Source organism: Onychomys torridus, chromosome X (genome assembly GCF_903995425.1).
Source record: "Onychomys torridus chromosome X, mOncTor1.1, whole genome shotgun sequence".
NCBI classification, from domain to species: Eukaryota; Metazoa; Chordata; class Mammalia; order Rodentia; family Cricetidae; genus Onychomys; species Onychomys torridus.
Genome location: NC_050466.1, coordinates 52,369,274 through 52,396,830, shown reverse-complemented (window position 1 = coordinate 52,396,830; position 27,557 = coordinate 52,369,274). Strand labels below are relative to the sequence as shown.

Sequence of the window (27,557 nt, the reverse complement as noted above, 5' to 3'; positions counted from 1 at the left end):
CTTTTTTTTTTTTTTTTTTTTTGAGACAAGGTCTAATGAAGCTCAGGCTGACCTTGAACTTGATTGTAGTGGGAATTTTAAAGGTACTTGTTAATAAAACTCAAACCCAAGGCCAGTTATTGAGGTGAATGCTGGAAGATCAGAGACACAGAACAAGCCACAATTTCCTCACCCTCGCCAGTCCCTCAGCTGGTTTTGTTTCCTCAGACTGGAAGCTTCTGAGTCCTCATCCTAATGGTTCTCAGCTGAACTGTGTTGCTCCCAAGCCTGAACGCTTCTGCAACCAAATGCTTAACTAAATACATGCTTTTCTCTCCTCTAATTCCTGGTCCTCACGCCTTATATACCTTTCTCTTTCTGCCTCCACTCCTTGGATTAAAGGTTGGGTTTCTGGGATTAAAGGCGTGGGTCACCATGCTTAGCTGTTTCTGAAGTGGCCTTGAACTCAAAGATCCACCTGGCTCTGCCTCCCAAGTGCTGGGATTAAAGGTATGTACCACCACCACCCAACCTCTGTTAGGGCTTACTCTTCCTATTTTCTAGCCACCATTTTTGGCTTTGTTCTAGTGGCTGTCTGTTCTCTGACCCCAGATATGTTTATTTCGGGGAACACACAATATTTCAGGGAACACAATACCCACCACACTTGATAAATGACTGAGAATGCCCTAAACTCTTGATCCTCCTGCCTCCACCTCCCAAGTGTTGAGATTGCAGGTGTACCCAAACTGAAAATGCTATGTTCTAACCAAAACAGTATTTCTATAAACTTTTTCTATATTTTGGAGCATTACCAAAGTGGGGTGGAGTTCCTGTAAGTGAGATCATTGGGTCAAAGGACAGGAATGTTGTTTTACTTCTGTCTAGTTACTGCCTGAGGAGACAGATGAATCCAGCTGAAAGGACAATCTCAGCTGTCCTGGCACTGTAGCTGGTCAGGACAGAAAGCTCAAGAATGAGGATCGAGGGTAATGTTCCAGACATCTCCTCAATGAGTGATACATAAAACAGAACACTCTGGGGGGAAAAAGGCAGAAAGAAAGCAACCAAAGGCTCATCCTCTGGGATTCATGCTTTACTTAACCTCCACATGTGCTTCTGGACTTTCCATGTTCTTAAAGAATACATGTCAACCTTACGCCATTATCTATGTCCCCAGATCCAACGTCTTAACAGCCATGAGAGCTCCGATCTCAAGTAACAAGCAGAGCTTCAGCTCACCAAACATAGAAATAGATCTCCCACCACAGAGGGTGTGTAGAGGCAGCAGGGGAGCTGGCTGTAGTGATTTACACCTGTAATCCCAGCATGAACTATAGGGTGTGATCCTATCACAAAAAAAAAAAAATGTCTAGAAGGAGATTCATCTGGCAGCAATGACCCAGGCTCCTTCTAGGAAGCTAGTGTGAGCACAAGCCTCAGGGAAACAGCTTCTCTAGGCACCTCCCACCCAGACTCTGGAGAAGAGGAAGGAGGCGGGTCTGGAGGTGGAGCCTGCGTGAGGACCTGAGGCCCCACAGCGCAGTGTATGGGCCTATGGCAGAGCGACGCCTATAGGCTGTGGCTCTCTTTAGGCCGCCATTGTCGTGCCTGCCAAGCTTCACTACGTGACTCGTCTGCTTCACCTCGCCGGCAGAGCGAGACCACTGGGAAACTCCCTGATCCGATCTGCGTCTCCCTACATCCAGGCAACGTCCTTGGTCCGCCTGGTCTCTGCCACCAGCCTGGAGAGGACCGACCAGAGCGCCGGGCCTAGCACGGGAGGGACCCAGGTCCGGGAGAACAACTGCTACTTTCCAGTCCTGGATATTTCTGTTAGCCAGACTGTGAGCCGCCACGGGTTCCCAAGGCCCTGCTGGCCATGCATTGCGTCTCCCAGCGCTCATGAGGAACTGAGCCTGGTCTGGTGTCTGGAGGAACAAGTTGCAGCACCGATCGCGCCCAGCATAGACTTGCCCCTGCCCCACCACCCAAACCTACTCTCTTGCTTCATTCCTCCCAGAGCCCACGGTCCCCAAACAGTGCACCTGCCGGAGGTCCCAACCCAGCGGGAGAAGTGGACATGAGGTTGGCAGGTGGGTGGTTTCCACAGAGAATGGAAGAGAATCCTGGTGTCCTAGTGGTCGTATCAGGAGGGGCCTGGGTAGTCACTGGTTTGTTATTTATTAATGGATAACTGTGCACAAGCACTCATTCTATGGGCAAATTCTTTCACCTCTGAGGACTTCAGCTTCCCAAACTATAAGAGAGTATGCAAACTGGAGAAGGCAGCCTGGAAAGGAATAGGGGAGAGTAATGGAAGATGACCAAAAAAGAGAAAGTCCCAAAGAGTCAGGTCAGGAGACTGTGGTGGCCTAGAAGCTATCAGTGAAGTGTTTGCATCAGGATGGCTAGGGCAGCCCATCAAGATGTCAAGAAAAAGCAGACAGGCAATCAGAAATGTGACATCGTGAAAGTCATGGGTGGTCTGGTTTGGAAGGTCATTTGTTTGCTATTGTGGTGGCAAGACTAGATTGGAAGAATTTTGGGAGAGAGCATCGGGCATGACATGATAGAAATCACAATGTAGATGACTTTTTTTTTAAATGTTTATGCTGGGGATGGAACCTAGGGTCTCATGTATGCTGGACAAATGCTCTACCACAGAGCTATATCCCCAGCCAGAGTATAAAGTTTTAAAGAGTTTGATGGAGAAGTGGTAGGTAAGGAGTTAGAGGATGATATTTTTCTTGCAGGAGCTCTATTTCGTCTTTATAAATTAGGACCTGTTAATATTATGAAAGTGAGATAGAAAGAAGGAGCCTTAGCACAACATATCTGAGATTGGAGAGAGCTTGATGGATCTTGAAGCAAGTAGAAGGACTAGTCTTCAAGAGGAGTATAGATCCTCCATCAAAACAAGAGGAAAGGAGAGGCAGATGGGTGAGTTGGAAATACACTGACAGTTTCAGAGGCAAGATGCTGAGGTTGGTGCTATGGAACCTGTCCAGAGCATGAGTTCTAAAAGGTCCATCCAGAGCTGCTGAGGAGACCCAAACAGAGCAACCTCAACATTTGAACTCACTTTCTTCCCTTCACCAGGAGGGAGTTCAAGTCTCCTTCTTGGGTCTGGTGGGTAGCAATGGGTGCCCCACCTTCCAATCCTGCCATCACTTGTTTCCAAGTAGAAGAGGAGATCTAGTCAGGTGAGGCAGTGGGTTGTTGCTGGGTTTGTTCACTGGTATCTGAGATAGACCTACCCTGTGTCTGTCCTGCCTGCAGGCCCCCTGCGAATCGTGGCCCTAATCATCACTATGGGTCTCACCTGGATCCTAGTCACCATCCTCCTGGGTGGTCCTGGTGGTAGCCTTCCTCGAATTCAGCAATTCTTCACCAGTGAGTGTGGGGACCCTCTTGCCTCACTGTACAGGTGTTCAATATGGGGTGTGATGGTTGGGTTTTCCATCCCCTTCTTGACAAGCTTATTTTTGCTGCCCTCAGCCTACCTTCTAACACAAATGCAGAATTGTCCCTACCAACTGACCTAGACAGCAACACACTATTGAGTGGAAGTTGATGAAGTGAGAGTATGGAGTGGAAAGGCCTCCACTAAACATTGATCATCTTGGACTTTCTGCTGGGCTCTGAGATACACAAGGGACTCTATTTGTTGCCAGTGCCAAGTCACCTAAGCACTATTTACAATTCCAATTCATCCTTTTCCTAGAGCAGGCAGTTTTACATCAGGGCATCATTGAGACTTAAGCAGGGAACATGCCAAGTGTAGCCTAACTTGGCCCCGAGTCCCTGATCTTGGCTGCTTTGCTGTAGGCTTCTGGAGGCCCCCATGCTAACAAAACCAACTCTCTGTATCCACAGGCCCAGAGAACTCAGTGACTGCAGGTAAGCTTCCTGTCTCTTCCCTATCCCCTCCTATTCCTGTACTTCATACTGCTTTTTGTGACACCCCTGCTTGCTGCCAGCCAGCCCACCAGAATTTCTGTTGTCCATCTGGCCCTCTCCCCACTAGCTATCATAGCCTTTTATGCAGTGAACCTAGTAAATAAGTTACCCACCATCAGAAAGTGAGAGGGGCAGGCACAGGAAAAAACATTCCCATTCCAAATGGAAGACATTGGGAAAGGGGGGTGGGGCACTCATGGACCTAAGCCAATCCCGAACATAGCAGGGTAATTCTTCTAGATTTTAAGGTCCATATACTCTGCTTCTAGGCCCACTGAAGTGACCCCATCCTCTGGAACAGGAGATAGTGTCACCCTCTGGGCTTCAGTCCTCTTTGGCCTCTTCATTCCCGGCTCTATATTCAGAATCTCCCTTCCTTCTTTCTTTCCTCCCTCCCTCCCTTTCTTGTTTCTTTCCTTCCTTTCTTCCTTCCATCTTTGTATTCTTCTCATCTCTATCCTTTTCATAGGCTGACAGTGTTTCTGTTGGTATAAACTTCTAACAAAGTTTGCAGGCCTCTCATGGGATTCATGAGGGCCCAGGTTATAAGACAAGAGAGTCCTCCACAGATTCATCCTGTATAATCCCATCTCAAGTCCAGGCTTCTGAGAGGTAGGAACACACCCACAATCACATACTTCCTTTCCTTAGCAAATCCTAAGCCAGCCATCCTCTTTGTGATCTCTCTAAAGGATGCTTTTTAAAAAATTTTATGGTGCTGGAGATTGGACCTAGGACCTCACCCATACCAAACAAATACTCTACACTGAGCTATTTTCCTAGCCCATAAAATATTTCAGATTTTGTTTTAACAGTTTCACTCTATAGCACAGACTAGCCCTGAACTTACTAAGCAGCTCTCAAACTCTCAGTGATCCTCCTGTGTTACCCTATCAAATGCTGGGATTACAGGTTTGGACTGCTTTCTCATTTTTTACAATATAATTAGGCTAACATTTTCTTTCTTCCCTTCTTTCTTTTGTGACAGGGCTTAATGAATCCTAGGCTATCATTAAGCTCACTATGTGTAGCCAAGAATAACCTTGAATTCCTGATCTTCCTGCCTCCATCTCCCAAGTGCTAGGATTGTTTTGATCTTTATGTTCTAGATCCTTCATATTTGATAGTTATTTCTCCAACTGCTTTGTCTGCTCTCATTTTACCATGAGCAGCCACAAGGAAAAACCAGGCCATACCTTTAACACTGCTTGAGAATCTCCTCTGCTAAATGTCTTACAAGCTTTCTTTTCTACAATACACCAGAACAATTGACACTTTATAACAAGGATGGACTTTCCTCCCATACCCAATAATGGCTTCTTAAACTTCTAAGGTCTCACCAAAAGAGCTATAATATTCATGTTCCTATCAACACTTTGTTTAGGATTATGTAAGTGAAAGATCAACAGAAGAATCTTACTCTGTTGTGCTCTTCTTTCTAAGCCTACACCAGAACTGTGTTTACTATCCATATTGCTAAATTTTATTTAATACAGAGACTTACTAAGTAGCCCAGGATAGCCTTGAAATCACGATTCTCCTACTTCAGCCTTCCAAATTCTGGGATTACATATGTGCAATAGTATACCTGGCTTCACTCTGTTTTTCTGCCAACAGGTGGTTTTCTTTTTTTTTTTTTCTTTAAGCAGTATAGGCTTTTTCTACTATATACCTCAAAACTTTGCATCCTTTGCCCACTCTACTCAGTTCCAAATCCATTTCCACATTCTTAGTTATTTGTTTACATAAACTCCCAATTCCTGGCACCAAAACCTATATTAGCTTCCTGAAGTTACCCTAAAAAAAGTAGTGCCTTAAACAACCAAAATTTACTTTCTTACAATTCTGGAAGCCAGGAGTATGAATGAAGTTGTCGGCAGGGCTATGCTCCCACTGAGAGCTCCAAGTAAGGGTCTTTCTTTCTGGGCCTCTGCAAATCCTAGAAGCCTTCTATGTGCCTCATCCTGTAGCTGCACAACTCTACCTTTTGCCTGTACTGTCTCACAGCATTTCCTGTGTGGTTTTTTTTCTTCTCTTCTCTTCTCTTCTCTTCTCTTAAGGATACCAGTTGTACTGCATTAAGGGCTCAACATAGTCCAGTATGATCTTGTCATAACTTATCTGTGTATAAAGACCCTGTTTCCCAGCAAGACCACATTCTGAGGAACTGGGAATTCAGACTCCAGTATATTTTGTAGGGTCATAATTCAAGCCATTATAGAGATCATTCCCACCCTTACCTTCTTACTCTGAAGAAATCCAGAGGCTAGCAGAGCCCCCATGCTCCACCCACCCACCTCAGCTCATCTACTTTGGTCTGACTGTATATGGCTCATCCATGGAGCTCTCACCCTGACTTTCTGGACCTCTGATTTTTCTAGTTGTATATGGGTTCCAAGCCAGCTCTCAATCCCCTTTCCCTTTTCCTACCAGTAGCAAGAAAGCTTTATTCTTGGTGTTCCTACTCCCTTGCCAACACACTACTTGGAAACATCCCCAGCTTTGGTCTGAGCCCCACTCACCTCCTGCCCCAGTTCCATGCTCTGTGGCTGCACCTTCAGCCCTGTGGCTGGTCCTGACCTCCACCCTCTGATCTTGGGTGACACCAGGGCCAGGTACATGGGTCACATCTGCTATCATTACTCAGAACCAAGGGCCAGGAAGTACAAGTGCGGCCTGCCCCAGCCATGTCCTGAGGAGCACCTGGCTTTTCGCATAGTCAGCGGGGCTGCCAATGTCATCGGGCCCAAGATCTGCCTCGAGGACAAGATGTGAGCATATGGGCTGGGAAGTGGGAGGGGAACTTGAGGCCAGGTCTGCAAGGGCCAAAGCTAAGGGGTATGTGAGGAAGAGAAATGTGATTTGCCCACAAGAGATCTTTTGCCGCCTCCCCCCCCCCCAGGCTCATGAGCAGCGTCAAGGACAATGTGGGCCGTGGGCTGAACATCGCCCTGGTGAATGGTGAGTTCCCCCATGTTGTGGGGTCAGAGTTTAGACCATAGAAGAAAATATGCTGTGGCCTGGCCCCTCCACTTCATTACTCCCTCTGCAGGAGCAGGTGATTCCTGGGCATTCCCAGGGAGGCTTGAGAAAAATTCTATGCCAGCCAAAAGCTCTACAAAGGAAGTCACCCAGTGAGCAAAAACGTGATAGTAGTAGTGGATACATAGGGCCTCATGCCAGAGGCTCCATGGGCTGCAGCTCTGTGAATGAGAGGATGACTGGGCATGTTTGAAGCTTCTGGAAGGGCTGCCACCTTTCATGTTTGAGCCTGGGTTAGGGGTTCAGGCAGTAAGGTAGCATGTCCCAGACAGTTTACTTAGCAGGTCTTCCTCTTCTTGACACAGGGGTTAGTGGTGAGCTCCTGGAAGCTAGAGCCTTTGACATGTGGGCTGGAGGTGAGTGGCCACCACATCCTATTATACATTTTCTCCCTGAAGCCCTGCCCTCTGTGCCTTTGTACTCAGCTATTCAAGTATATCTTTGGGTTCACAAAATGTAGGAGATGGGGGAATCTCTGTCTGGAGTCTATGTTTTGTGACCAGATGGCCCTAGCTTCTTTACCAGTTTGTCTGTGCTCATACTGGTGGCCGTTGATGTGGAACAGCCCTTGCCCAGTCCCTACATTGTTTTCCTCATTAGAATATTGTTTGGTGGGGAAGGGCTGCTCAGTGGGACCTGAAGCTCCATGTTCTGTGGGCTCATCTCCACCAGATGTCAATGATCTCTTGAAGTTCATCCGACCACTGCATGAAGGTACCCTAGTGTTTGTGGCATCCTATGATGATCCAGCTACCAAGTAAGTGACTGCCAAGTCCAGCTTCAATGTTATCCTAGTACAGTAACAGTCCCTAGTTCATATTTCTTCCTACTGTATAACAGGATGAATGAAGAGACCAGGAAGCTTTTTTCTGAACTGGGCAGCAGGAACGCCAAGGAGCTAGCCTTCCGTGACAGCTGGGTGTTTGTGGGAGCCAAGGGTGTGCAAAACAAGAGCCCCTTTGAGCAGGTACAGCAGAGACCCTGACACTTCTGCCTTCTAGCCCTGGCAACCTTGCCACCCCTTCTCTTTACACCAAAGTTTCCCTGAATTCTGTCCATCAGGGCCCAGAGACCTGTCCCTGACCTGTGCCCTGGTTAGCCCTGGCCTCTTGTTATTACCACAGGGAGAGACAGTAATTTTGATCTTCCCTATCCTGTACATATTTCAACCTAAAGACTTTAAAAGTTGGATTGCACATTGGCCAGACTTATAAATAAGAATTCTTCTTCACAGACATCTTCAGGATGCTCAGTTTAGGGATATAGCTCATTTATGATGGGTGTTTGTTTAGCATACATGAGGCCCTGATTTATAATACTTAGTATTGCGTAATTGGCATGGGGATACATATGTAATACCAACACTGTGGAGGTAAATACAAGAGAATCAGAAGTTCAAGATTATCCTTGACCATATAGCGAATTTGAAACCAGCCTAAGCTACATGAGATACTGTCTCAGATTGAAAGAAAAAAAAGATGCTCACTACCATCCTAGTCATAACCCAGTTTCCTAATTTATGCTACATCCTTCTTTCCCACCTTCCCTGGGTTCCCTCTTAGGCTACACCAGTCATATGTTGTGCTAGGGGCTACTAGAGAGAAGAGGGCCTCTGGTATCATCCTTACCTCAGAAGGCTCCCAGCAAGTCATCTTAGGTAGGCCTCCAAGTCCTGTTCTCAACAAATACAAATTTCTCCATAGCTGTGGCTGACAAAAACAAAAACAAAAACAAAACTCAAGCTCATGCCCTCCAAGACCCTTCACCCTAAACTCAGGCAGCAGCTTCCACATTTCCCTGAAGCCAAGGCCACATGGACTCCCTCCTGTCCACAGTGCTTACCATCCTGGTATACATCAGGCCCATATCCCATCCCCAGTTCACTCGTGAAAGAATAGACCACCGCAGCCATCTCCTATTTTTTCTGCGAGAAGGGAAGGGCAACAGATTGAAGAGTACCATGGTGGTTGGCCCCTGGGGGCTAGGTCATAACTTCCTGTTAACCCCTACAGCATGTGAAGAACAGTAAACACACCAACAAGTATGAGGGCTGGCCAGAGGCCCTGGAGATGGAAGGCTGTATCCCTCGAAGGAGCATGGCGGGCTAGCACAGCAGAGCTCTGGGACCAGACTGAAGGAGGCAGCATGGCACCAGTGTAGGGTGGAGGCCTTGCCCCATGCCCAGCCATGAGGCTTCCCTGCCTGAACATATCAGGGCTTGAAAGTAGCCTCAAGCTGATGAGGGCTGCAGGGCTGGCCCATTTCACTTTGTCATGGAGCTTAGGTAGCTGTGTTTTCCTAAAGCTGATCCCACAGACAGTTCCACCCAGCCCCTTCCTCTGCTCCTCCTGTGTCATCTTCTATTCTTGAGTGCCCCCAGAGGTCTTCAGTGCTTGCTCCTTTCACTGGAGCAGCCAGTGGGTAGGTTGGGACATCTTTCAGGACCTCTCCCTCCCAGAGGCACCGCACTGCCATCCAACCATGTTTTCAGTGTGATCCTTTTTTGTTTTTGTTTTTTGTTTTGTTTTGTTTTGTTTTTTGAGACAGAGTTTCTCTGTAGCTTTGGAGCTTGTCCTGGAACTGACTTGGTAGCCCAGGCTGGCCTCGAACTCACAGAGATCCGCCTGCCTCTGCCTCCTGAGTGGTAGGATTAAAGGTGTGCACCACCACCGCCCTGCAGTGTGATCCTTTTTAAGTAAGCCATATCAGAGCTTAATCAGATCACTTCTGCAAACCTGAATGGAAGACCAGCCTTTGGTGCCCAAGTAGCTGGAATCCAATCAAAGTTCCTCACAAAGTATATGGCATTATGCAGTTTGTCAGAAGGCTCACCTTCTAAATGACCTGTTTGTTAATAAACTAATCAATTGCAGTGGAATAAAATGCATTCAGATGTTGTTCTCAGTGGAGAGTCAAGGGTGGTGTCCTTTGTGTATGGAGGGGACAGATGAGTCCCAGAGGATCAACTAACATGTTGCTCCTGAAGCTTAAGCAGACAGCCTCTGTCAACAGGCCCTGAAGCTCAGGTGTGACTCAGATAAGAATGGTTCTCCAACTGGCATCAACCATGGCATTGATTGGAGAGATGGCTCTGTACTCTGGAACCCAAGGAAACTCACCAACTCTCACTAGCCCAGTGTGATCCTATAGGGAGAAAGATGGGAATTAAAACTGGTACAGGCACTTAAATATCAACTCCAGAAGTACAGAAGCAACCTCGTTCCAAAATGGAGAGAACACAACTTGGACTTCCTAGATGGAAAACATCAAGGCATAGTCATTTGAGGAGCCCATAAGGTATCCCTGAGGTGGCCATGCCAGAGGTGATAAACTTAGAAGTCCTACTGTGGCTTTCCAAACTGCTTTCCAAGCCATCAACCCATTGGTGTTAAGTACTGAGTCTCAAAAAAAAAAAAAATGCTGAGAGCAAACCAGGCCTTAAGAAATGAGAGTAGGGCTGGGTATAGTAGTGTGCATATATTATTCCAACATTCAGGAAGTGGAATGAGGCAGGAGGATCAAAAGTTAAAATCAAACCATGGCTACTTAGCAAATTCCAGGACAACCTGGGCCACATGAGGTACTGCATCTAAAAAAGGGGGGCTGCAGGGGGGTGATCAATTAGATAAATGCAATAACTGCCAAACCTGGTGGTCCCCAGAATCCATGGTAGAAGGAGAGAACCAACTCCTGCAAGTTGTCCTCTAACCATGTGTAGGCACATACATGCACATACACTAAATAAATAAATGTTAAGAGAGGAAAAAAGGAAAGGAAAAGGAATGGAAGTATTCCATGGCAGGTATATGCTAGTTTAGAGGTGTGGGAGGCCCAGGAGGAGAGGCATGCCAGGAAAGAGAGAATTGTGTAACTAAGACTAAAATGGTCAAGAAGAAAGTCAGCAGGGCTCAGCTCCTTGTCTCAGATATAGTGATGATAACAGCTAACACCCAGCCCTCTAAGTCTATACCAAACTCAGCCTCTGTCTCTTTCCCCCTCTCATGTCTCTGTCTCTGTGTGTGTGCATGTGTGTGTGTGTTCATATGGATACATGTATATGCACATGCATATGGAGGCCCGAAGTTAACCTTGAGTGTTTTTCAAATGCTATCTACCTTGGGTTCTTTATTTGGTTTGAGTTTGGGTTTGGATTTTGGTTTGATGATGTTATTTGGAGGGAGATTTGTTAAACAGGGCCTTACTGTCGCTTTGACTGCCCTGGAACTTGCAAAGATCCTCCTGCTTTTACTTTCCAAGTGCTGAGATTAAATGTAGATGCCACCAGGCCCAGCATTAGTTACTTGTTCAGTTGTTTTGAGAAGGGTCTCACTATGTGGCCCTGGCTGACCTGGAACTCACAAAGATCTGCTTCCCCCAAGTTCTGGGATGAAAGGCATGTGCCACCATATTCTACTGCTTTATTTGTTTGTTTGTTCAAATGGCCTGGAACTCAGAATTAGGCAAGGCAGGCTGGCCAGTAAGCTCCAGGTATCCACCACCTATGTCTGCCTCCCCAGGACTGCCCCTGCAGCAGCTTTTTTGTTTTCTGTGGGTACTAGGGCTCAAACTCAGGTCCTCATGCTTGCACAGCAATTACTTTATAGACTGAACACTCTCTAGTCCCTGCATCAAACTCTAAAAACATTCTGGGGACTCAGTAATTGTATGTTCTATCCCCAGCACTGCCAAAAGAAAATTGCATTACTATTATCCCTTTTTCAAAAGACTTCCTTTCTTTTGAGCCATTTTAGGTTCATAGCAAAACTGAGGGAAAATGATAGAAACTGCCCATCAGACTCCTGTTAGATACAGTCAGTGAACCTATATTTTTTTACATTAGGTTTGCCCTGGGTATTATACATTGTTTGATGTTTGTATTTTTAAATCTTTATTAAAGATTTATTTATTTATTGTGTATACAGAAGAGGGTGCCAGATCTCATTGCAGATGGTTGTGAGTCACCATGTGGGTGCTGGGAATTGAACTCAGGACCTCTGGAAGAGCATTCAGTGCTCTTAACCTCTGAGCTATCTCTCCAGCCCCATTTTTTAATCTTTTTACATGTATTTCTTTTGTGTGAATATGTGTGGGCATGTGCAGAAGTCAGAGGACAACTTTCAGAAATTGGTTTTCTCTTTGAGTTTTGACAAATTATGTAATGATGTTTATCCACAACTATGTTATCAAATATATATTTGTCTCTTGAATCTTCTATTATGGAAATTTGCAAGAATCTCAAAGAACAGAGAATATAAATCCAGTACACCTTTCACTTGCTTCCACATTGCAGCCAGTATTGCCTCAACAATACTTACAAGGCTCCAATGGAGATCAAGCAAGTCTCAGCTTATTCGTTCAAGATTTTAGTTTTAAAACTAGGTGGTGGTGGCACACACCTTTAATCCTAGCACTTGGGAGGCAGAGACAGGTGGATCTCTGTGCATTTGAAGCCAGCCTGGTCGACAGAGCAAGTGCCAGGATGGCCAGGGTTATACAGAGAAACCCAATCTCCAAAAGAAAAAAAAAGAAATTAAAAAAGATTGTAGTTTTAAACAACTTACTTACAAAGTTCACACAACCCTAGAAGTCTGGTCATTATTGTCAATGTACAAAAAAAAAGATAAAGGGTACCTAGAGGTTAGGAACCAGATGAGTAGGCTCCCTAGGTTAGCAGCTTACTCCCAGGTGAAGCAGAATCTCACTGAATGTGCTTACTATGATGCTGGAAATACAGAGACCTTCCTATGCCTCCCAGACAATTGGACAATTGTCTTTTTGTTTGTATGTATATATGTGTTCATATGTGTTTGTGTCTGTGTGTGTAGGTATAGATCAGAGGACAACTTGTGAGAATGGGTTCTGTCCTTCCACCATATGGGTCCTCCCAGGAATCAAACTCAGGTCATCAGGCTTGGTAACTTTACCCACTGAGCCATACCACTGCCTCTCACCTTTTTTTTTTCTGAGACAGGGTTTCTCTGTATAGCTTTGCACCTTTCTTGGAACTCACTTGGTAGCCCAGGCTGGCCTCGAACTCACAGAGATCTGCCTGCCTCTGCCTCCCAAGTGCTGGGATTAAAGGCGTGCGCCACCAACTCCGGCTTCACCTTGTTTTCTAAGACACAGTCTCTCATTGACCTAGAACTCACCAAGTAAGCTAGGCTGGCTGGCAGTGAGCCCCAGGGATCCTTCTGTCTTTACCTCCCCAGCATTGGAATTACAAGCATGTATCACCATGTTTTGTAGATTGAACTAGGGTCTTCGTGCTTGGAAGCACTTTACCAACTTAATTATCCTCCAGGCCCAATCTTTATCCATTTGTTTTATAAATATTAACTAAGTGCCTATGTTGAGCAGTCACTGCTGCACAATAGGAAGAGAGCCACAGATACGGCAACACAATTTATCTCCCACTTGACCCAACACAGGCTTGGAAGCCGATAGTGGGGAGCACTGTGTAACTGACTTCCCAAAAGTTTCAGGACAACTTCGAAGGCTAACTCTCCTTAGTCAAGATTGGGTTTATCCTACCACCTACCTAACTGGCTATATACATTAGAGCATGTACCCACACTAGAAGCCTGTATTAGGGTCACCCACATGCGATCCACATGTTTCAAGAGTGTTGGTGGGATAGTTACTGCAGATAAAACAAGGTGTTGTAAGCTGATCCAGCTGGACAAAACAACTGTTGTCAGTATATTACCTACAAATATTGGATGCACCTTGCACATATCTGTGTAGATGTCTTCCTCATCTGCCTGAAGAACAGGATATAGACTGCCTGTCAGGGTCACTACTGTGGTCATGTTGCACATTTCAGTAGAAGGTTTCCCATCTGAAATGCCTTGATTTTGTCCAGATCTTACTATTGTTTTTCTTTCTTTCTTCCTTTCTTCCTTCCTTTCTTTTTCTCTTTTTTCTTTCTTTTTCTTTCTTCTTTCTTTCTTTTCTTTTCTTTCTTTCTTTTTCTTTTTTTTCTCTTTTTTCCAGAGCTGAGGACCAAACCCAGGGCCTTGCACTTGCTAAGCAAATGCTCTACCACTGAGCTAAATCCCCAACTCCCATTATTGTTTTTCTATCTGTTCTCTGGTCCAGATGACTTCTCTTTTGGAACTTGATGTCCTTACCCAATATAAATAGCCCTTCCTTATTCTCTTCTGAGGTAAATTATTAATTCCATAACCAACTTCAAATATTTTCTTGCCTCTCCCCTGCCCTTTCCTGCAAATAAAGCTGCCAAATTCTGCATGTCAGACATCCCAGCACTCCCTCTGGCTTTTCAGGGAAGGCAGAAATGACTAATGACAACAAGGAGCAGTCTTCTAACTAGTCTTCTGACCAAATTTTTCTCCCCTGATTCCAGCACACAGCAGGAATTGGTGGCTTTCAGGTGGCCAGGCCCAGGTGAGTTCCACTCAACAGCATGATTTCCACCAAGGACATAACTCTTAAAATTTCCCTCCCTGCTTCTTTCAGCTGACCCATCTCTCCCTGTGGCCAGTTTACCTCACCTTCAGAAAGACACTGCCCCTTTTCAAACTGGATCTTCAGCTCAAGCATGTGACAAACAGCCCTCTCACATGTCCTGACTCTTAAGTACTGACTTCTAGCAGTACCTCTCAAACCAATTTGAGACAGACAGTACCACCATTCTGAGATACCAAGTATACACACAATGATGTGATTACTGATCATCTGATAAACAACAGCCTAGCATTAGGGCTTCAAAATGTTTTTTATTTTTGGGGTGTGTGTGTGTGTGTGTACGTGATGAATGAAAAAAGAAAAAAGAAAACATGACTGCTCTTAAGTAGAGGAGAAAATTTATTGTAGATATATGAGAGATGGGATAGCAGAGGTAGAAGCAGGGACAGGGACATCTGGGAGAGTCTAGATGTCCAGGCTGAGCTATGCCATGTAGGGAGAGGAGGAGGGGAAGAGAGGATGGAGAAAAAGGAAGTAACCAGGTACAGCAGCTAGGAGGCCCAAATGTACAATGAGAACTGGCAACCAAAATGGTTGGATTATATAGTGAAGAGCAGCCCAGCCCTCTGAGCTTGAGAAGTTCAGGGTAGGAGTTGGGGTATGCCAGCCAGGGGGCCCCTACAAGGGGTAGGGACTGAGGGATGCAGGGAGAACCTGGAGGCCAGGTCTGCTTTGTTGTGTTAAATTGGCACCTCAGCCATTTGTCTCAGCTTGAAACTTAATGTGTGTCTGTCTGTGTCTGTGTTACATGCCTATGTGTGCATATGTTAAGGCCAGAAAGGTATGAGGAACATGAGGTCTCTTCCTCTATTATTCTCTGCATTATTCCTTTAAGACATTTTCATTTTCAGAATCAGGTCTCTCACTGAATCTGGGTTAGTGTTTTGGTTAGGCTAGCTGGCCAGCAGACTCCTGGAATCCTTCTCCACCCACAGCAACACTGGGGTTTACAAGCACTTGCAGCAATCTGTGGATTTTTACAAGAGTACTGGGGATTGAGATTTATGCCCACATGACTATATAGAAAATGCTCTTTCCCACTGAACTATCTCCCTAGCCTCTAGTTTTTGTTTTGAGACGAGGTCTCACTCTACAACCATGCAGCCTTATTCACTATTTTTGAAGCTGAGCTCAAATTGATCCTCCTTGCTTCAGCTCCTCCCTCCATGCTAGAATTACAAGTGTGAGCTCCCATTTCCAGCTGCAAGTGTTTGTGATCATTCACAAATTAAACCCCTTGGAGCAGTGGTTCTCAGCCTTCCTAATGCAGTGATCTCTCTCTCCCTTTCTCTCCCTCTCTCTCCCCCTCTCTCCCTCCCTCCCGAGACAGTGCTTCACTGAAACACACTCTGTAGACCAAGCTGGCCTCAAATCAGAGATCTGCCTGTCTCTGCCTCCTAAATGCTGGGATTAAAGGTGTGCAACCTCTTAATACAATTCCTCATGTCCTAGTGACCACCATCTAAAAAGTTATTTCATTGCTACGTTGTAACTGTATTTTTGCTACTGTTATGTAAATACCTGATATGCAGGTGTGTAGCAGGGTCCTTTGCTGTTGTTCCCTTTGGGGGCGGGGGCCAAGTAGGCACAGAGTCAAACCACACAAACTCCAGGAGAATGTAGAAACAGCAAGCTCAGTTTACTCAGGAAGAGGGAAGCCTTATATACCCTCCACCCCACCCTGGGGAGAGGTCTGATGAAGATGCATCTGCTGGTGTGACATGGCTGCCTCTCATTGGTCCAGGTCATCTCCAGATCATGTCTCAGCTGCTGTTGTTAAGATCCTTAGACAGACCCAGGCTGGCTCTCAGAAAGTATCTTTTTTACTTGTTTGGGCAGGCTGGCCCACAAGCCTGTTAGGGATGAGTCATCTTAGGTGACCCCCTATGAAAGGATCCTTCAATCCTCATAGGTCCTGCAACCCACAGGTTGAGAACCACTGCTTTAGAGCATGTATAGCCTTAACATATATGTATGCGTGTGTGTGTGTGTGTGTGTGTGTGTGTGTGTGTGTGTACTAATTTGAATTTTATGAAACAATATGGGCCTGGAGCTAAGAGTGCTTATAGCTCTTCCAGAGGACCTCGGTTCAGTTCCCAGCACCACCACAGCAGCTCACAACATGTAACTCAAATTCCAGGAGATCCAATACCCTCTGACTTCTAAGGGTTCCTGCTCACACATGGTACACATAGACTCATGCAAACACACACACACACACACACACACACACACACACACACACACACACTCACACAAAAGTTTTTTAAAATACAGTTTAAAATTATTTTACAATCATTTTCAGAGCTGTGGATGTAGGTCAGTTGAAATGATTGTCTAGCATGAACAAGGCACTGAATTTGATCCTCAGAACCATATAAATTGGGTTTGGTACTGTGAAGATGCAAGCAGAAGGATTCAAAGTTCAAGGTTATCCTCTCAGCTACATTAGGAGTTTGAGACCAGCTCTGAGATTCTGTCTCATAAACTAACTAAAACAAGCAAACAAACAAATGGGTCTAGCTGCTGCTTCTTTGGGAAAATACCAAATGTCAGATGATGCTCATGCAGCAAGAGGGACCGGAGGACCTGGGAGCCCAGGATTAGGAAGCCACAGCAGCTTCCACAGAGTCCCTGGAAGAGATCTACCTGTTCTCCCAGCCCCATTAATTAATCTGAGATTATTGACTTTTTCCTGGGCACATCCCTAAAGGATGAGTTCCTAAAGATCATACCAATGCAGAAGCAGACTAAGTCTATCCAGCAGACCAGATTCAAGGCTTGTGTGACTATGGGGACTACAATGGTTATGTAGGTCTTGGTGTTAAGTGTACCAAGGAGGTAGCCACTGCCATCCGAGGGGCCATCATCTTGGCCAAGCTTTCCATTGTTCCTGTGCAGAGAGGCTACTGGGGGAACAAAATTGGCAAATCCCACACTGTTCAGTGCAAGGTGACAGGCCGATGTGGCTCTGTTTTGGTCTCATCCCAGCCCCAGAGACATTGGCATCATCTCTGCTCCTGTGCCCAAGAAGCTACTGATGATGGCTAGTATTGGTGACTGCTACACATCAGCCAGGGTCTGCACTGCCACCCTGGGCAACTTTTGCCAAGGCCACCTTTGATGCCATCTCTAAGACCTAAAGCTACCTGACCCTGACCTCTGGAAAGAGACTGTGTTCACCAAGTCTCCTTATCAGGAATTCACTGACCATCTTTTGAAAACCCATACCAGAGTCTCTGTTTGGAGATCCAGTTGTGGCTATTACATAAGAGTTTTTTGTTGTTGTTGTTGTTGGCTTTTTGTTGTTATTGTTTTTCTTGTTGTCTTGAGACAGTTTCTCTGCACATAATGGCTTTTATACAAGAAAAATAAAGTAAATTAAGTCTGTTTTAAAAAATAGTCTAAACATGGCTACCCCAGCAGTGATTCTATAGAACTGCATACATGGCAGTTAGCTTATTGCTTTTATCAGAAAAAAATCCTCAAGTGAGCTAAGAAAAGTTTGCTCAACTTGTCCATACACATACCTTTTGACAAAGAGACTGGCTTGCATAGAGTTGTGGGTTGGGTTCAATTTTCCTTTTTTTCCCCTGAGACAGGGTTTCTTTTTGTGGCCTTGGCTGTTCTAGAACTCACTCTGTAGACCAGGCTGGCCTCAAACTCACAGAGATCTGCCTGCCTCTGCTTCCCTTGAGTGCTGGTATTAAAGTCATACACCACTCCCACCAACTGGGTACAGTTTTTTCCACAAGAACTTCAGAATTTACTACAATGGAAAAATCATATTATTGATAGAATGAAGCTTTATGTACAAGCTCAGAGACCAGAGGTTTTGCAAGGAGATCAAATGTCTATGAAGAGGGATTTCTGAGTCTGAAACTATCCATTAAATAAATGTAACAGAATAAATTTTAGAATGTATTTATGGTCTCACATTTGCTATTTTTAAATTATATGTGTGTGCCTTTGTAGGGCTATGTGCACAAGATTGCAGGTGATTTTGAAGTTCAGACAAGGGCTATCAGGTCCTCTGTAGCTGGAGTTACATGCTGGGTGTTGGTACTAGAAACCAAACTCAGGTCCTCTGCAAAAGTAGTACATGCTGTTAACCACTGGATCATCTCTCTCTCCAGCTGCCAGATAAATGTACATTTAATATTTTTACTATATTATTATTATTATTATTATTTATTAGTAGTAGTATTTTGGTTTTTGAGACAGGGTTTTTCTGTGTAATCTGGCTGTCCTGGAACTCAATTGGCAGCCCAGGCAGGCCTGGAACTCAGAGAGATCCACCTGGCTCTGCCTCCCGAGTGCTGGGATTAAAGGCATGAGCCACCATTGCCCGGCTCATTATTTTTTTTTTAAGAAAGAAAATAAAACAATAATAAAATAAGTTTATTTTTGTATGCTTCAAAGACAGAAGCATGTATGGCAGTAACATAACCACTTGCATACAACTCACCTTTCTTTTTAAAGATGTATTTTTATTCTACGTTTATGAATGTTCGCCTGCATGTTTGTATGAGCATCATATGCACCCAGTATGAGCAGAGGCCAAAAAGAGGGTATCAAATCCTCCGGAACTGTAGTTGCAAGCGGTTGTGAGCAACTAAGTGGGTGATGGGGAATTGAACAAGTAGTAAGTAACTGCTCCTAACCACCGAGCCATCTCTTCAATCCCCACATCACCTTTAATCCAATATTTGTTTACTGTCTTCTGACATTCTTTCTACACCTTCCCACTACCCACTTTTTTTCCCAGGGGGTAACCCCACAACAATGTACTTATTACGCGGCATGCCAAAAGCGCTGACTCAGGAAGTCAGGTCTCACGTGGTAGGGCCAGCTTCTCGCTTCCAGGAACGTCATATCCTGTAGGAACCCAACACACGCCTTCCAGAGGTGAGGGCCTCTGAGAGGGCGGAGTCCTAGCACGCGGGTGGAGCCTCGGTGGGGCGGAGCCTGTGGGGGCGGAACGAGGCCCGGGCGGGCCGCTCTCTCCCGCATCTGCTGCCCAGCCGCCGCTTGTGCGGAGCTCAGTGGCCGCGGAAGCAGGTGAGATACTTCGACCGGGAAGGGGAGGATGGGAGGTGACTTATGGTTCCGTCTGCAGTCCGCGATCACCTGCTCGGGCCAGGCCCAGCGTGAGGCCTTGCGGGCGCGAGAGTGACGTGGAGTCTCTCCTGAACCCAAGACTGACCGCGGGATTGTGAGCCCTTCCTAACTTCAACAACCACCTGACAACCCTCAGATTCCCAGGTGCGGAGGAGACCTGGTCTTCACTGCTAGATATCCTAAACCCCAACACTTCGCTGCTGTGGAAAAAGCTTCAGGACAGGATTGCTTCCTCAGCTTTGGAGTGTATTTACCCCAACTCTTCCAACCCCTCTATCAGCAGAGGTGTAGGATAGGAACCAAATCCCTCTTGCAATGACTCAGGTCCACCAGTCCTACTGGAAGGATGGGGTATGGGTGGATGGCCCTTAGCTTCTCCCTTAACTGATTCACACCACTCTGATGCCTACATCTTTTCCTCTCCACTGGACTTGTTACCCTACTCTGGTTTTCCTGCCTCCCTCTTCATCGATGAGACACAAGGCTGAACCAGAGCCCCCAGGGTAAGTGACCCGAACTGTAAGGAAGCAAAAGCCATATAGATGGAGGTCTGGGGCCAAAAACTGATCAGGACCCAGAGAGCTTAAAGGTACCTGGCAAGCTATAATATAAAACTTGCTTTGTCCACTGCCATCTAGTTGCCCCAGTTCTAGCAAATGATGATACTAGGGTGATAACTATCCAGTTGAGAAATGGAAGGAGGCAGACCCCTCCTTTCACCACCAAGTTACTCCACCCTTAGAAATACTCAGGTTCCACTGTCAGTTTAAATTTCTGGTAGGTGTCTCACACTTTTAGCCCAGCATTTGGGAGGCAGAGGCACGTAGATCTCTGAGTTCCAGCCCAGTCTAGATGGTGAATTCCAGGCCTGCTAAGGCTATACAGTGAGGCCCTGTCTCAGCAACAACAAAAAGACTCTGGTAGGGCTGAATGTGGTAGCCTACACCTTTTTTTTTTGAGCTGAGGATTGAACCCAGGGCCATGCGCTTACTAGGCAAGCACTCTACCACTGAGCTAAATCCCCAACCCAGCCTACACCTTTTAATTCCAGCACTTAAAGAGACAGAGACAGGCAGACCTCTGAGTTTAAGGCCAGCCTAGTCTACACAGTGAATTGCAGGCAACCAGGCCATCCAGGCCTACATACAAGGACCCTGGAAGGGGGATATGTGCCAGAAAACTCTCTGAGCAGAGGTTGTCAGGTGTAGTAGCAGCAGCTGAGAGCTCAAGTTCTGAGACTGGGAAGCTCTGACAAGAGAAGGTTGCTCAGTGGATATCTAACCCAGTGCTACTGTAACTTCCCTAAGAAGTAGGGATGTGCTTCCCACAAGGACTCCTATCTCATTAGTATAGCACAGGTAGGACAGGACATGTAGCCACAGCAATGGTTTATCCAACTCCATGTCAGCAGCAGGCATCACTCCCTACAGACTTTGTTTCAGTAAGTCACATATTGCCCATGTCACTTTGTCACCACTTTACAGCTGGCAATTGACATTCAGATGAAGACCTGGATGACCCAAGGCAATGTTCCTATCAGCACCCTTTTTTTCTTCATTTTTGGAGACAAGGTTTCTCTGTGTAGTCCTGGGACTCAATTGTAGTCCCAGGCTGGCCTCAAACTTACAAAAATCCACCTGCCTCTGCCTCCTGAGTGTTGGGTTTAAAGGTGTACACCACCATGCCCATCTCTAATCAGTAATCTTTGTTCTCATTTGACTAGTCTTGTCTCCCCCCAGGAAGCCATTTTTTTTTTTTTTTGAGCTGAGGATAGAACCCAGGGCCTTGCCTAGCAAGCGCTCTACCACTGAGCTAAATCCCAACCCAGGAAGCCAATTTTATTTGATTTTCTTTGTTTGGAAATGGAGTATCAAGTCCTCCAGACTGCCCTGGAACTGGCTATGTAACTGAAGGATAATCTTGGACTCCTGATTCTCTTGCCTCCACTTCCCAAGTGCTGGAATGACAGCAGTGAGCCACAATACCTAGTCCCTCCAGGAAGCAGTTTAGTTCATTCCTACAACGCTATCACAGCATCTTGAAACCAGTGTGGAATGGGTTAGTGGTGACAAGATTAAAGACTGCTCTCCTAAAACCCTCAGCACTAGAACATTTCTATAAGGTCACCATAGTAGGCAAATCCAGAGAATTGGCAGACTGAGTGGGGTTTCCTGTATGTAGGTAACCTCTCTTGAGGGCTGAGAATCTTGAGGCAGCTGTGCTGAAGGAGGAGATGGCTGAATGACATTCAAGGACCAGCACTATCCACAAACCAGAATTAAAAGGTTCTCTGAGAGCCCCAGGCTCCTGAGCTTGCAGTTTTTTCCTCTTCATTAGCCATTTTCTTTGCCCCTTCTCTTTTCAGGAAAAGACCTGCTATCAAGGAAGAGCACACAGGACCAGGACTTTCTCATGGATACTTCTCAGGACATTCCAACAGCACAAGCAAGGGTATTCCCCTAAGACACAAGGGCCTGTGAACACTATCCTTTGAGAAGTGCCATGGTGGTCAAGAGAAGCAGAAGTAGCTCCCAGCAGTTGCCTGGCCTGGGAGGACAGGGTGGTTGTACAGGTCTCCTAGGTATGCTCGGAGCTGCCCTACTGGTCATCAGCCTGCCATGGGGAGCCCAAGTGATGGCCAGTGCCAACCTCAGTACTGCTCTGGGCCACACTGGGCCACTAACAGGTGGTCACTATCTGAGCATTGGAGATGGCTCAGTGACAGAGTTTGAGTTTCCTGAAAAGAGTGAGGGTATCATTGTGATCTCTAGCCAGTACTCAGGACAGGCCAATGGGACAGGCCCTAGCCCCACACTGAGGGTTATATCCCTGGACACAGAGGTACTGACCATTAAGAATGTGAGTGCCATAACCTGGGGCACTGGGGGTGGCTTTGTGGTGAGCATCCACTCAGGTCTGGCTGGGCTGGCTCCACTCCACCTCCAGCTCATGGACCTTCATGAGGCCCCACCCTTGTTGATTGAAGAACGAAGGGATTTCTGCATCAAAGTGTCACCTGCTGAAGACATCCCTTCTACTCTCAATCCCAACTTGAGCCACTTCTCAGAGAACCCAATCCTCTACCTGCTCCTGCCTCTTATCTTTGTCAATAAGTGTTCATTTGGGTGCAAAGTGGAACTTGAAGTTTTGAAGGAGCTCCTACAGAGCCCCCAACCCATGTTGTTGGGCCTCTTGGGCCAATTTCTGGTCATGCCCTTCTATGCTTTCCTGATGGCCAAAGTCTTCATGCTACCCAAGGCCTTGGCTCTGGGCCTCATCATTACCTGCTCATCACCTGGCGGTGGGGGGAGCTACCTCTTCAGTCTCCTCCTTGGAGGAGATGTCACCCTGGCCATCTCCATGACTTTCATCTCAACAGTAGCTGCCACGGGTTTCTTGCCACTCTCATCAGCCATCTACGGCCACCTTCTCAGCATCCATGAAACACTCCACGTGCCCATCTCCAAGATACTAGGGACCTTGCTGTTCATTGCCATCCCCATAGCAGCAGGTGTGGTGATCAAATCTAAGCTCCCCAAGTTCTCAGAGCTGCTGCTACAGGTCATCAAGCCCTTCAGCTTTGTACTTCTCCTGGGTGGCCTATTCCTAGCCTACCACATGGGGGTCTTCATCTTGGTGGGAGTCAGGTTACCCATCATATTGGTGAGCTTCACAGTGCCCCTGGTTGGCCTCTTGGTGGGCTATAGCCTGGCCATGTGCCTGAAGCTGCCAGTGGCCCAGCGGCGGACAGTCAGCATTGAGGTAGGGGTGCAAAACAGCCTGCTAGCCTTAGCCATGCTGCAGCTGTCTCTGCGCCGCCTTCAAGCAGACTATGCCTCTCAGGCCCCCTTCATTGTGGCACTGAGTGGTACCTCTGAGATGCTGGCTTTGGTTATTGGCCAGTTCATCTACAGCAGCTTGTTTCCTGTTCCCTGAGGACCCTGGATCAAGTTTTATAACCCCAGCCCCCATACTCCGTCCACTGTCCCCACAGTTCTTGTGTACCAAAGGCTTTTAGTTCTCATGCACTATGCACTCAAACAAATCCAGGCTTTTTTCCCCTCCAGCTTTCAGTGCCAAAAAGGCCATGCTGAGTTAGAAATATATTTCAATAAAAGACAAAAGCAAGCTTGGGTCCCTTCCAGTGTTTGTCCCTTGGAGCCTATGGATGGGGATAGGAAGAGTGTGTCTGGACTGGTATGGGCCAGGATGGTGAACAGGCTTGGTGACCCTGCACAGAGCCCACTCTGTATAATGAATGAGGAGATAGAGGCTTTCGGAACCTCAGTTAGGATATTTTTGCAGCAAGACTAGAAAGAAGTAGAAAGCCATCGATCAGGCTATGATAGCAGGTAGGAGTAGCCATTTCTATATCTGAGAGACACCACTTTGCACTAATTGGTAAGAATTAGTGCAGTCCAGGCCTTGCGTGAAGCTGACATCCTGGTCCTTCATTTCAAGCCACAGCTCCCAAGTGAAGCAAGCCTGGCCCCACAGGTTCCTCGCTTCGATCCCAGTGGGCGGGACGCCCCCACTACCTTGCACCATAGCCGCTGGAGGTTTACTGTAGGCTGGGGGTGGCGTGAAGGCCCGGATGCCGGACTGAGGGATGGCGGGAGCCACGCAGCAGGCGCGCCCCTTTCACAGCTTCCGGCGGCGGCGGGCGGTTCCGGCGCGCGCCCGGGGCGGCGGCGCGCGGCAGAGAATCTTTGAGGTTTGCATAGGCCCTAGTGGACGCGGCTGTGGACACCATGCAGCTGACCGTGAAGGCGCTCCAGGGCCGGGAGTGCAGCCTACAGGTAAGGTCAGCCTACATGCTGCTGCACTCACACACTCCTGCCGCTGGGGGCCAATGGCGGGCGGGGTAAGCCGGGAGAGCTGACCTCAAGAAAGGGCACGAGGGCTTCCTCGCCCAGGGAATTTGGGCTAAGCCCTTGCCTCTCCACCTCGGCCGGATCAGGTGCCGGAGGACGAGCTAGTGTCTACACTGAAGCACCTTGTCTCGGATAAGCTGAATGTCCCTGTGCGCCAGCAACGTCTGCTGTTCAAGGGCAAGGCCCTAGCAGGTAACCAGGGAAAGGAGCCGCCTAGGGAGCCCCACAGGAAGTTGGAAGTTGGGGGACGGGATGTACAGGCCAGTGTAATGGATTAGAGCACTGGCTACCACTGGGCCTTGGAAAAGTAGCTGAGCCGCCACCACCACCCCACCACCCCATAGCCAGATGCTGCAGTGTTTCACTCCGGCTGGCTGTGGCAGGATTGCTCTCCGGCCACCCCCACAGTAGTGAGGAAGGAACCCCACCAATCTCTCTTTGGCAGATGAGAAACGACTGTCAGATTACAACATTGGTCCCAATTCTAAGCTCAACCTAGTCGTTAAACCTTTGGAGAAGGTGCTACTGGAAGAAGGGTCTACCCACAGACTGGTCGACTCACCTCCCCCACCCCTTTGGCAGCTGATCTCCAAAGTCCTGGCCCGTCACTTCAGTGTAGCAGATGCCAGCAGGGTCCTGGAACAACTACAGAAGGTGAGAAGAGTAATGCTGGACCTCCAGTCTTAATGCTTCTAGCCCCAGCCCTATTACAGCATACCCCTTCCCAATAGCACCCCTAAACCCGTCTGGTCTTCTCTCCTCAGGATTATGACAGGTCCCTGAGTCGCTTAACACTGGATGACATCGAACGTTTGGCCAGCCGCTTTCTACACCCTGAAGTAACTGAAGCTATGGAAAAAGGGTTCTCCAAATAGCATTCTGGGATTGGGGGGGGGGGGAGAAATCCCAGGTCAGGCCACAGCTGCATGTTACATTAAATGTGTTCTCATGTCGCAGTTTGGCTCATAGTGATAATAATAGCTGGTATGTACCCAGCTCTTGCTAGGTGCTAGGCACTACTCAAAGTACTTGGCCTGAGTTCTCTTCTGCCTCCCACAGGACAGTTGAGACTGCACTGTAGAGACACCTAGCAATGGCTTGGGACAGCCAGAGTCCAAGTCTAGCCAGCCATAGAAGTGCCTCTGTAGGAGAAAGAGTGTGCTGTTTTGAGGGATGGGCCTTACTATTCCCATTTAGCCCACTCAGCATACACCCTCAAATGACTCCCTCAGGAAGCCACTAGTCCCTGTCACCTGTCCTCTAGTGTGTCTGGCATAGCCCTTGGCAAATCTCCATAGGAAGCCAAGCGGTAGCCATCCAGGGCCCCTCTGCTGCTGCAGCCAGTGTGCTCTTGATAAATGACAAGGTTAGGGGCTAGAGGATCAGAAAGATACCCCAGCTCCATTGTATGACTTGAGTCAAGTTTCTGTGCCACTTTGGTCCCCATCCATTGAGTCTGTTCAATGATGGCCACTCCTCTGGCCTAAATAAGTTTCCTTCCCCCTTTTCCAGCTCAAGGTAGGAGTTTCTGCTATCATCTGCAGTTCCACCTTGTGTTCAATAAGCAAACTGAAGCCGAAAGTGAAGTGGTAGCCAAGCAAGTATCCTGGGCCTTTATGACATAGCTCTTCTCGGGGGCACCCTATCTGCTTGGCTTCTCCTGGAAGTGGGTCTCATCCATGAGGGACAGCAGGTGACTCAACAAAGCAGTGTCACAACTAGGACTCTGCCTTGGTCTCACCCAGCACTCACCCATAGCGTGAGACGGATGCTTCCTTTGCCACCTGTGTACAGGGGCTTTTACTTTGCACACCTTCATTGCTTAAGAAGAAACTCAGGGTGCTAAGGAGGAAATAGAAATGTAAGATGAAGACAGTGGTTCTTCTTTTCACTATCCCTATGCCTGGGTGCTAAAGGTCATGTAAGTACTAGCTCCTTTGAGGAGGACCCCCTGGGAGCAGTTGAGGCTGGAAGATAGCCACCTGCAGGATACTATTCCTGCTCCTCCACTCTTGCCAAGGAAGCCACTCTGAATGTTGTCAGGGGTACACTTGCCTTTCTTCCCCAAGGGCCATCTTCATGGGCCTTAGGCCTTGTGAGACAAATCTTGAATTCCCATATGGAATGATAAACTAAAGTGAGGCCTGAGGGGATGAGCAGCTGATAGACCCTGGTCCTCTCTGAGATCTGGGGTACCACATCAGGGACCTGCTTGTGAGCACATATATGGGCTGGCAGCTCAGTTAATAAGCTTACCAATGTCCTTGTTCACTTTGAGTCAGGGAATATATTTGGAAAATTATATAACACTAAAGGTGCATGTGAGACTTCACCAAAATGAACTCTATTAATAAGCTAGGCTGCTTTGGGTTTCCAATAATTGGTTTAACAACACAGGAAACTTACTGGATTACAAAACTGAAAAAGCCCAGGAGTACTGACAGTGGATGAACAATTTCACCAAATGTGCAGCTTTTTTCCTGCTTCCCTCTGAATTCTCCAGAATCTGCTTCATCCTCACCACTACTTCCAAGGATCAAAGAAAGGGTGGCTGCCTGCAGCTTCATCAAAACCCTTCATTTGCTGCCAACAAGGAGCACTTTCTTCTGTACCATACCTTCTATCTCAGATGCCCCAGCAAATAAATGCTGTCTCTTATTGGTCAGAACTGAATCCTGTGTAATCACTTGGGCAGGGCATATGGGGAAAAGGAGTTGTTGATTATCTGTTAAAGCAGTCTTGGTCTGCTTTCCTGGGCACATGTGACCTATACCAGGGAGGAAAAGTAAATGGATGTCTTGGTGGATGCAGATGGCAACTGTCCCCTACAGGAAACATCTGAACCAGAAAGAGTGTGACTAGGGTTGGTGATTTAGCTCAGTGGTAGAGCGCTTGCCTAGCAAGCTGGGTTCGATCCTCAGCTCTAATTAATTAATTAATTAATTAATTAATTAATTAAAAAGCCCGCTGGGCAGTGGTGGTGCACGCCTGTAATCCCAGCACTCTAGGCAGAGGCAGGCAGACCTCTGTGAGTTCGAGGCCAGCCTGGTCTACAGAGCGAGTCCAGGACAGTCTCCAAAGCTACAGAGA

The 27,557-nt window shown here is 47.1% G+C and overlaps 3 protein-coding genes across 8 annotated transcripts; all 3 read left to right on the top strand.

The window, feature by feature from the left end:
• The first annotated feature begins 1,499 nt into the window (after positions 1–1,499).
• Fam3a (FAM3 metabolism regulating signaling molecule A) lies at positions 1,500–22,107 on the top strand. Of its 6 annotated transcripts, XM_036174127.1 has the most exons (10): positions 1,500–1,772; positions 2,003–2,075; positions 3,262–3,375; positions 3,859–3,882; positions 6,590–6,713; positions 6,845–6,903; positions 7,290–7,340; positions 7,585–7,741; positions 7,825–7,951; positions 21,959–22,107. In XM_036174127.1, the coding sequence occupies exons 2-10, from the start codon at positions 2,063–2,065 to the stop codon at positions 22,085–22,087; spliced, it is 798 nt and encodes a 265-aa protein (XP_036030020.1). In that variant the 5' UTR covers positions 1,500–1,772; positions 2,003–2,062; the 3' UTR covers positions 22,088–22,107. The 6 variants fall into 6 exon arrangements, with proteins under 6 accessions (XP_036030020.1, XP_036030023.1, XP_036030019.1 ...); XM_036174130.1 differs by having other exon boundaries at positions 1,500–2,075; positions 7,657–7,741; XM_036174126.1 differs by having other exon boundaries at positions 1,500–2,075.
• On the top strand, positions 22,088–27,132 carry Slc10a3 (solute carrier family 10 member 3). The gene is made up of 3 exons (XM_036174125.1): positions 22,088–24,392; positions 24,913–25,121; positions 25,232–27,132. The coding sequence occupies exon 1, from the start codon at positions 22,096–22,098 to the stop codon at positions 23,527–23,529; it is 1,434 nt and encodes a 477-aa protein (XP_036030018.1). The 5' UTR covers positions 22,088–22,095; the 3' UTR covers positions 23,530–24,392; positions 24,913–25,121; positions 25,232–27,132.
• Positions 24,254–27,132, top strand: Ubl4a (ubiquitin like 4A). The gene is made up of 4 exons (XM_036174132.1): positions 24,254–24,392; positions 24,554–24,659; positions 24,913–25,121; positions 25,232–27,132. The coding sequence occupies exons 1-4, from the start codon at positions 24,345–24,347 to the stop codon at positions 25,340–25,342; spliced, it is 474 nt and encodes a 157-aa protein (XP_036030025.1). The 5' UTR covers positions 24,254–24,344; the 3' UTR covers positions 25,343–27,132.
• Positions 27,133–27,557: the final 425 nt, after the last annotated feature.

What these genes read in the sequence shown, in the direction of transcription:
- Fam3a (XM_036174127.1), top strand. An exon ending in ATCTGCCTCGAGGACAAGAT is followed by an intron (nt 6,714 to 6,844) that starts GTGAGCATATGG and finishes CCCCCCCCCCAG; the next exon opens with GCTCATGAGCAGCGTCAAGG. An exon ending in ACAAGAGCCCCTTTGAGCAG is followed by an intron (nt 7,952 to 21,958) that starts GTACAGCAGAGA and finishes TTCTCTTTTCAG; the next exon opens with GAAAAGACCTGCTATCAAGG.
- Slc10a3 (XM_036174125.1), top strand. Translation starts at nt 22,096, where the DNA reads ATGGTGGTCAAGAGAAGCAGAAGTAGCTCCCAGCAGTTGCCTGGCCTG.
- Ubl4a (XM_036174132.1), top strand. Translation starts at nt 24,345, where the DNA reads ATGCAGCTGACCGTGAAGGCGCTCCAGGGCCGGGAGTGCAGCCTACAG. An exon ending in GCCGGGAGTGCAGCCTACAG is followed by an intron (nt 24,393 to 24,553) that starts GTAAGGTCAGCC and finishes CGGCCGGATCAG; the next exon opens with GTGCCGGAGGACGAGCTAGT. An exon ending in TCCTGGAACAACTACAGAAG is followed by an intron (nt 25,122 to 25,231) that starts GTGAGAAGAGTA and finishes TTCTCTCCTCAG; the next exon opens with GATTATGACAGGTCCCTGAG.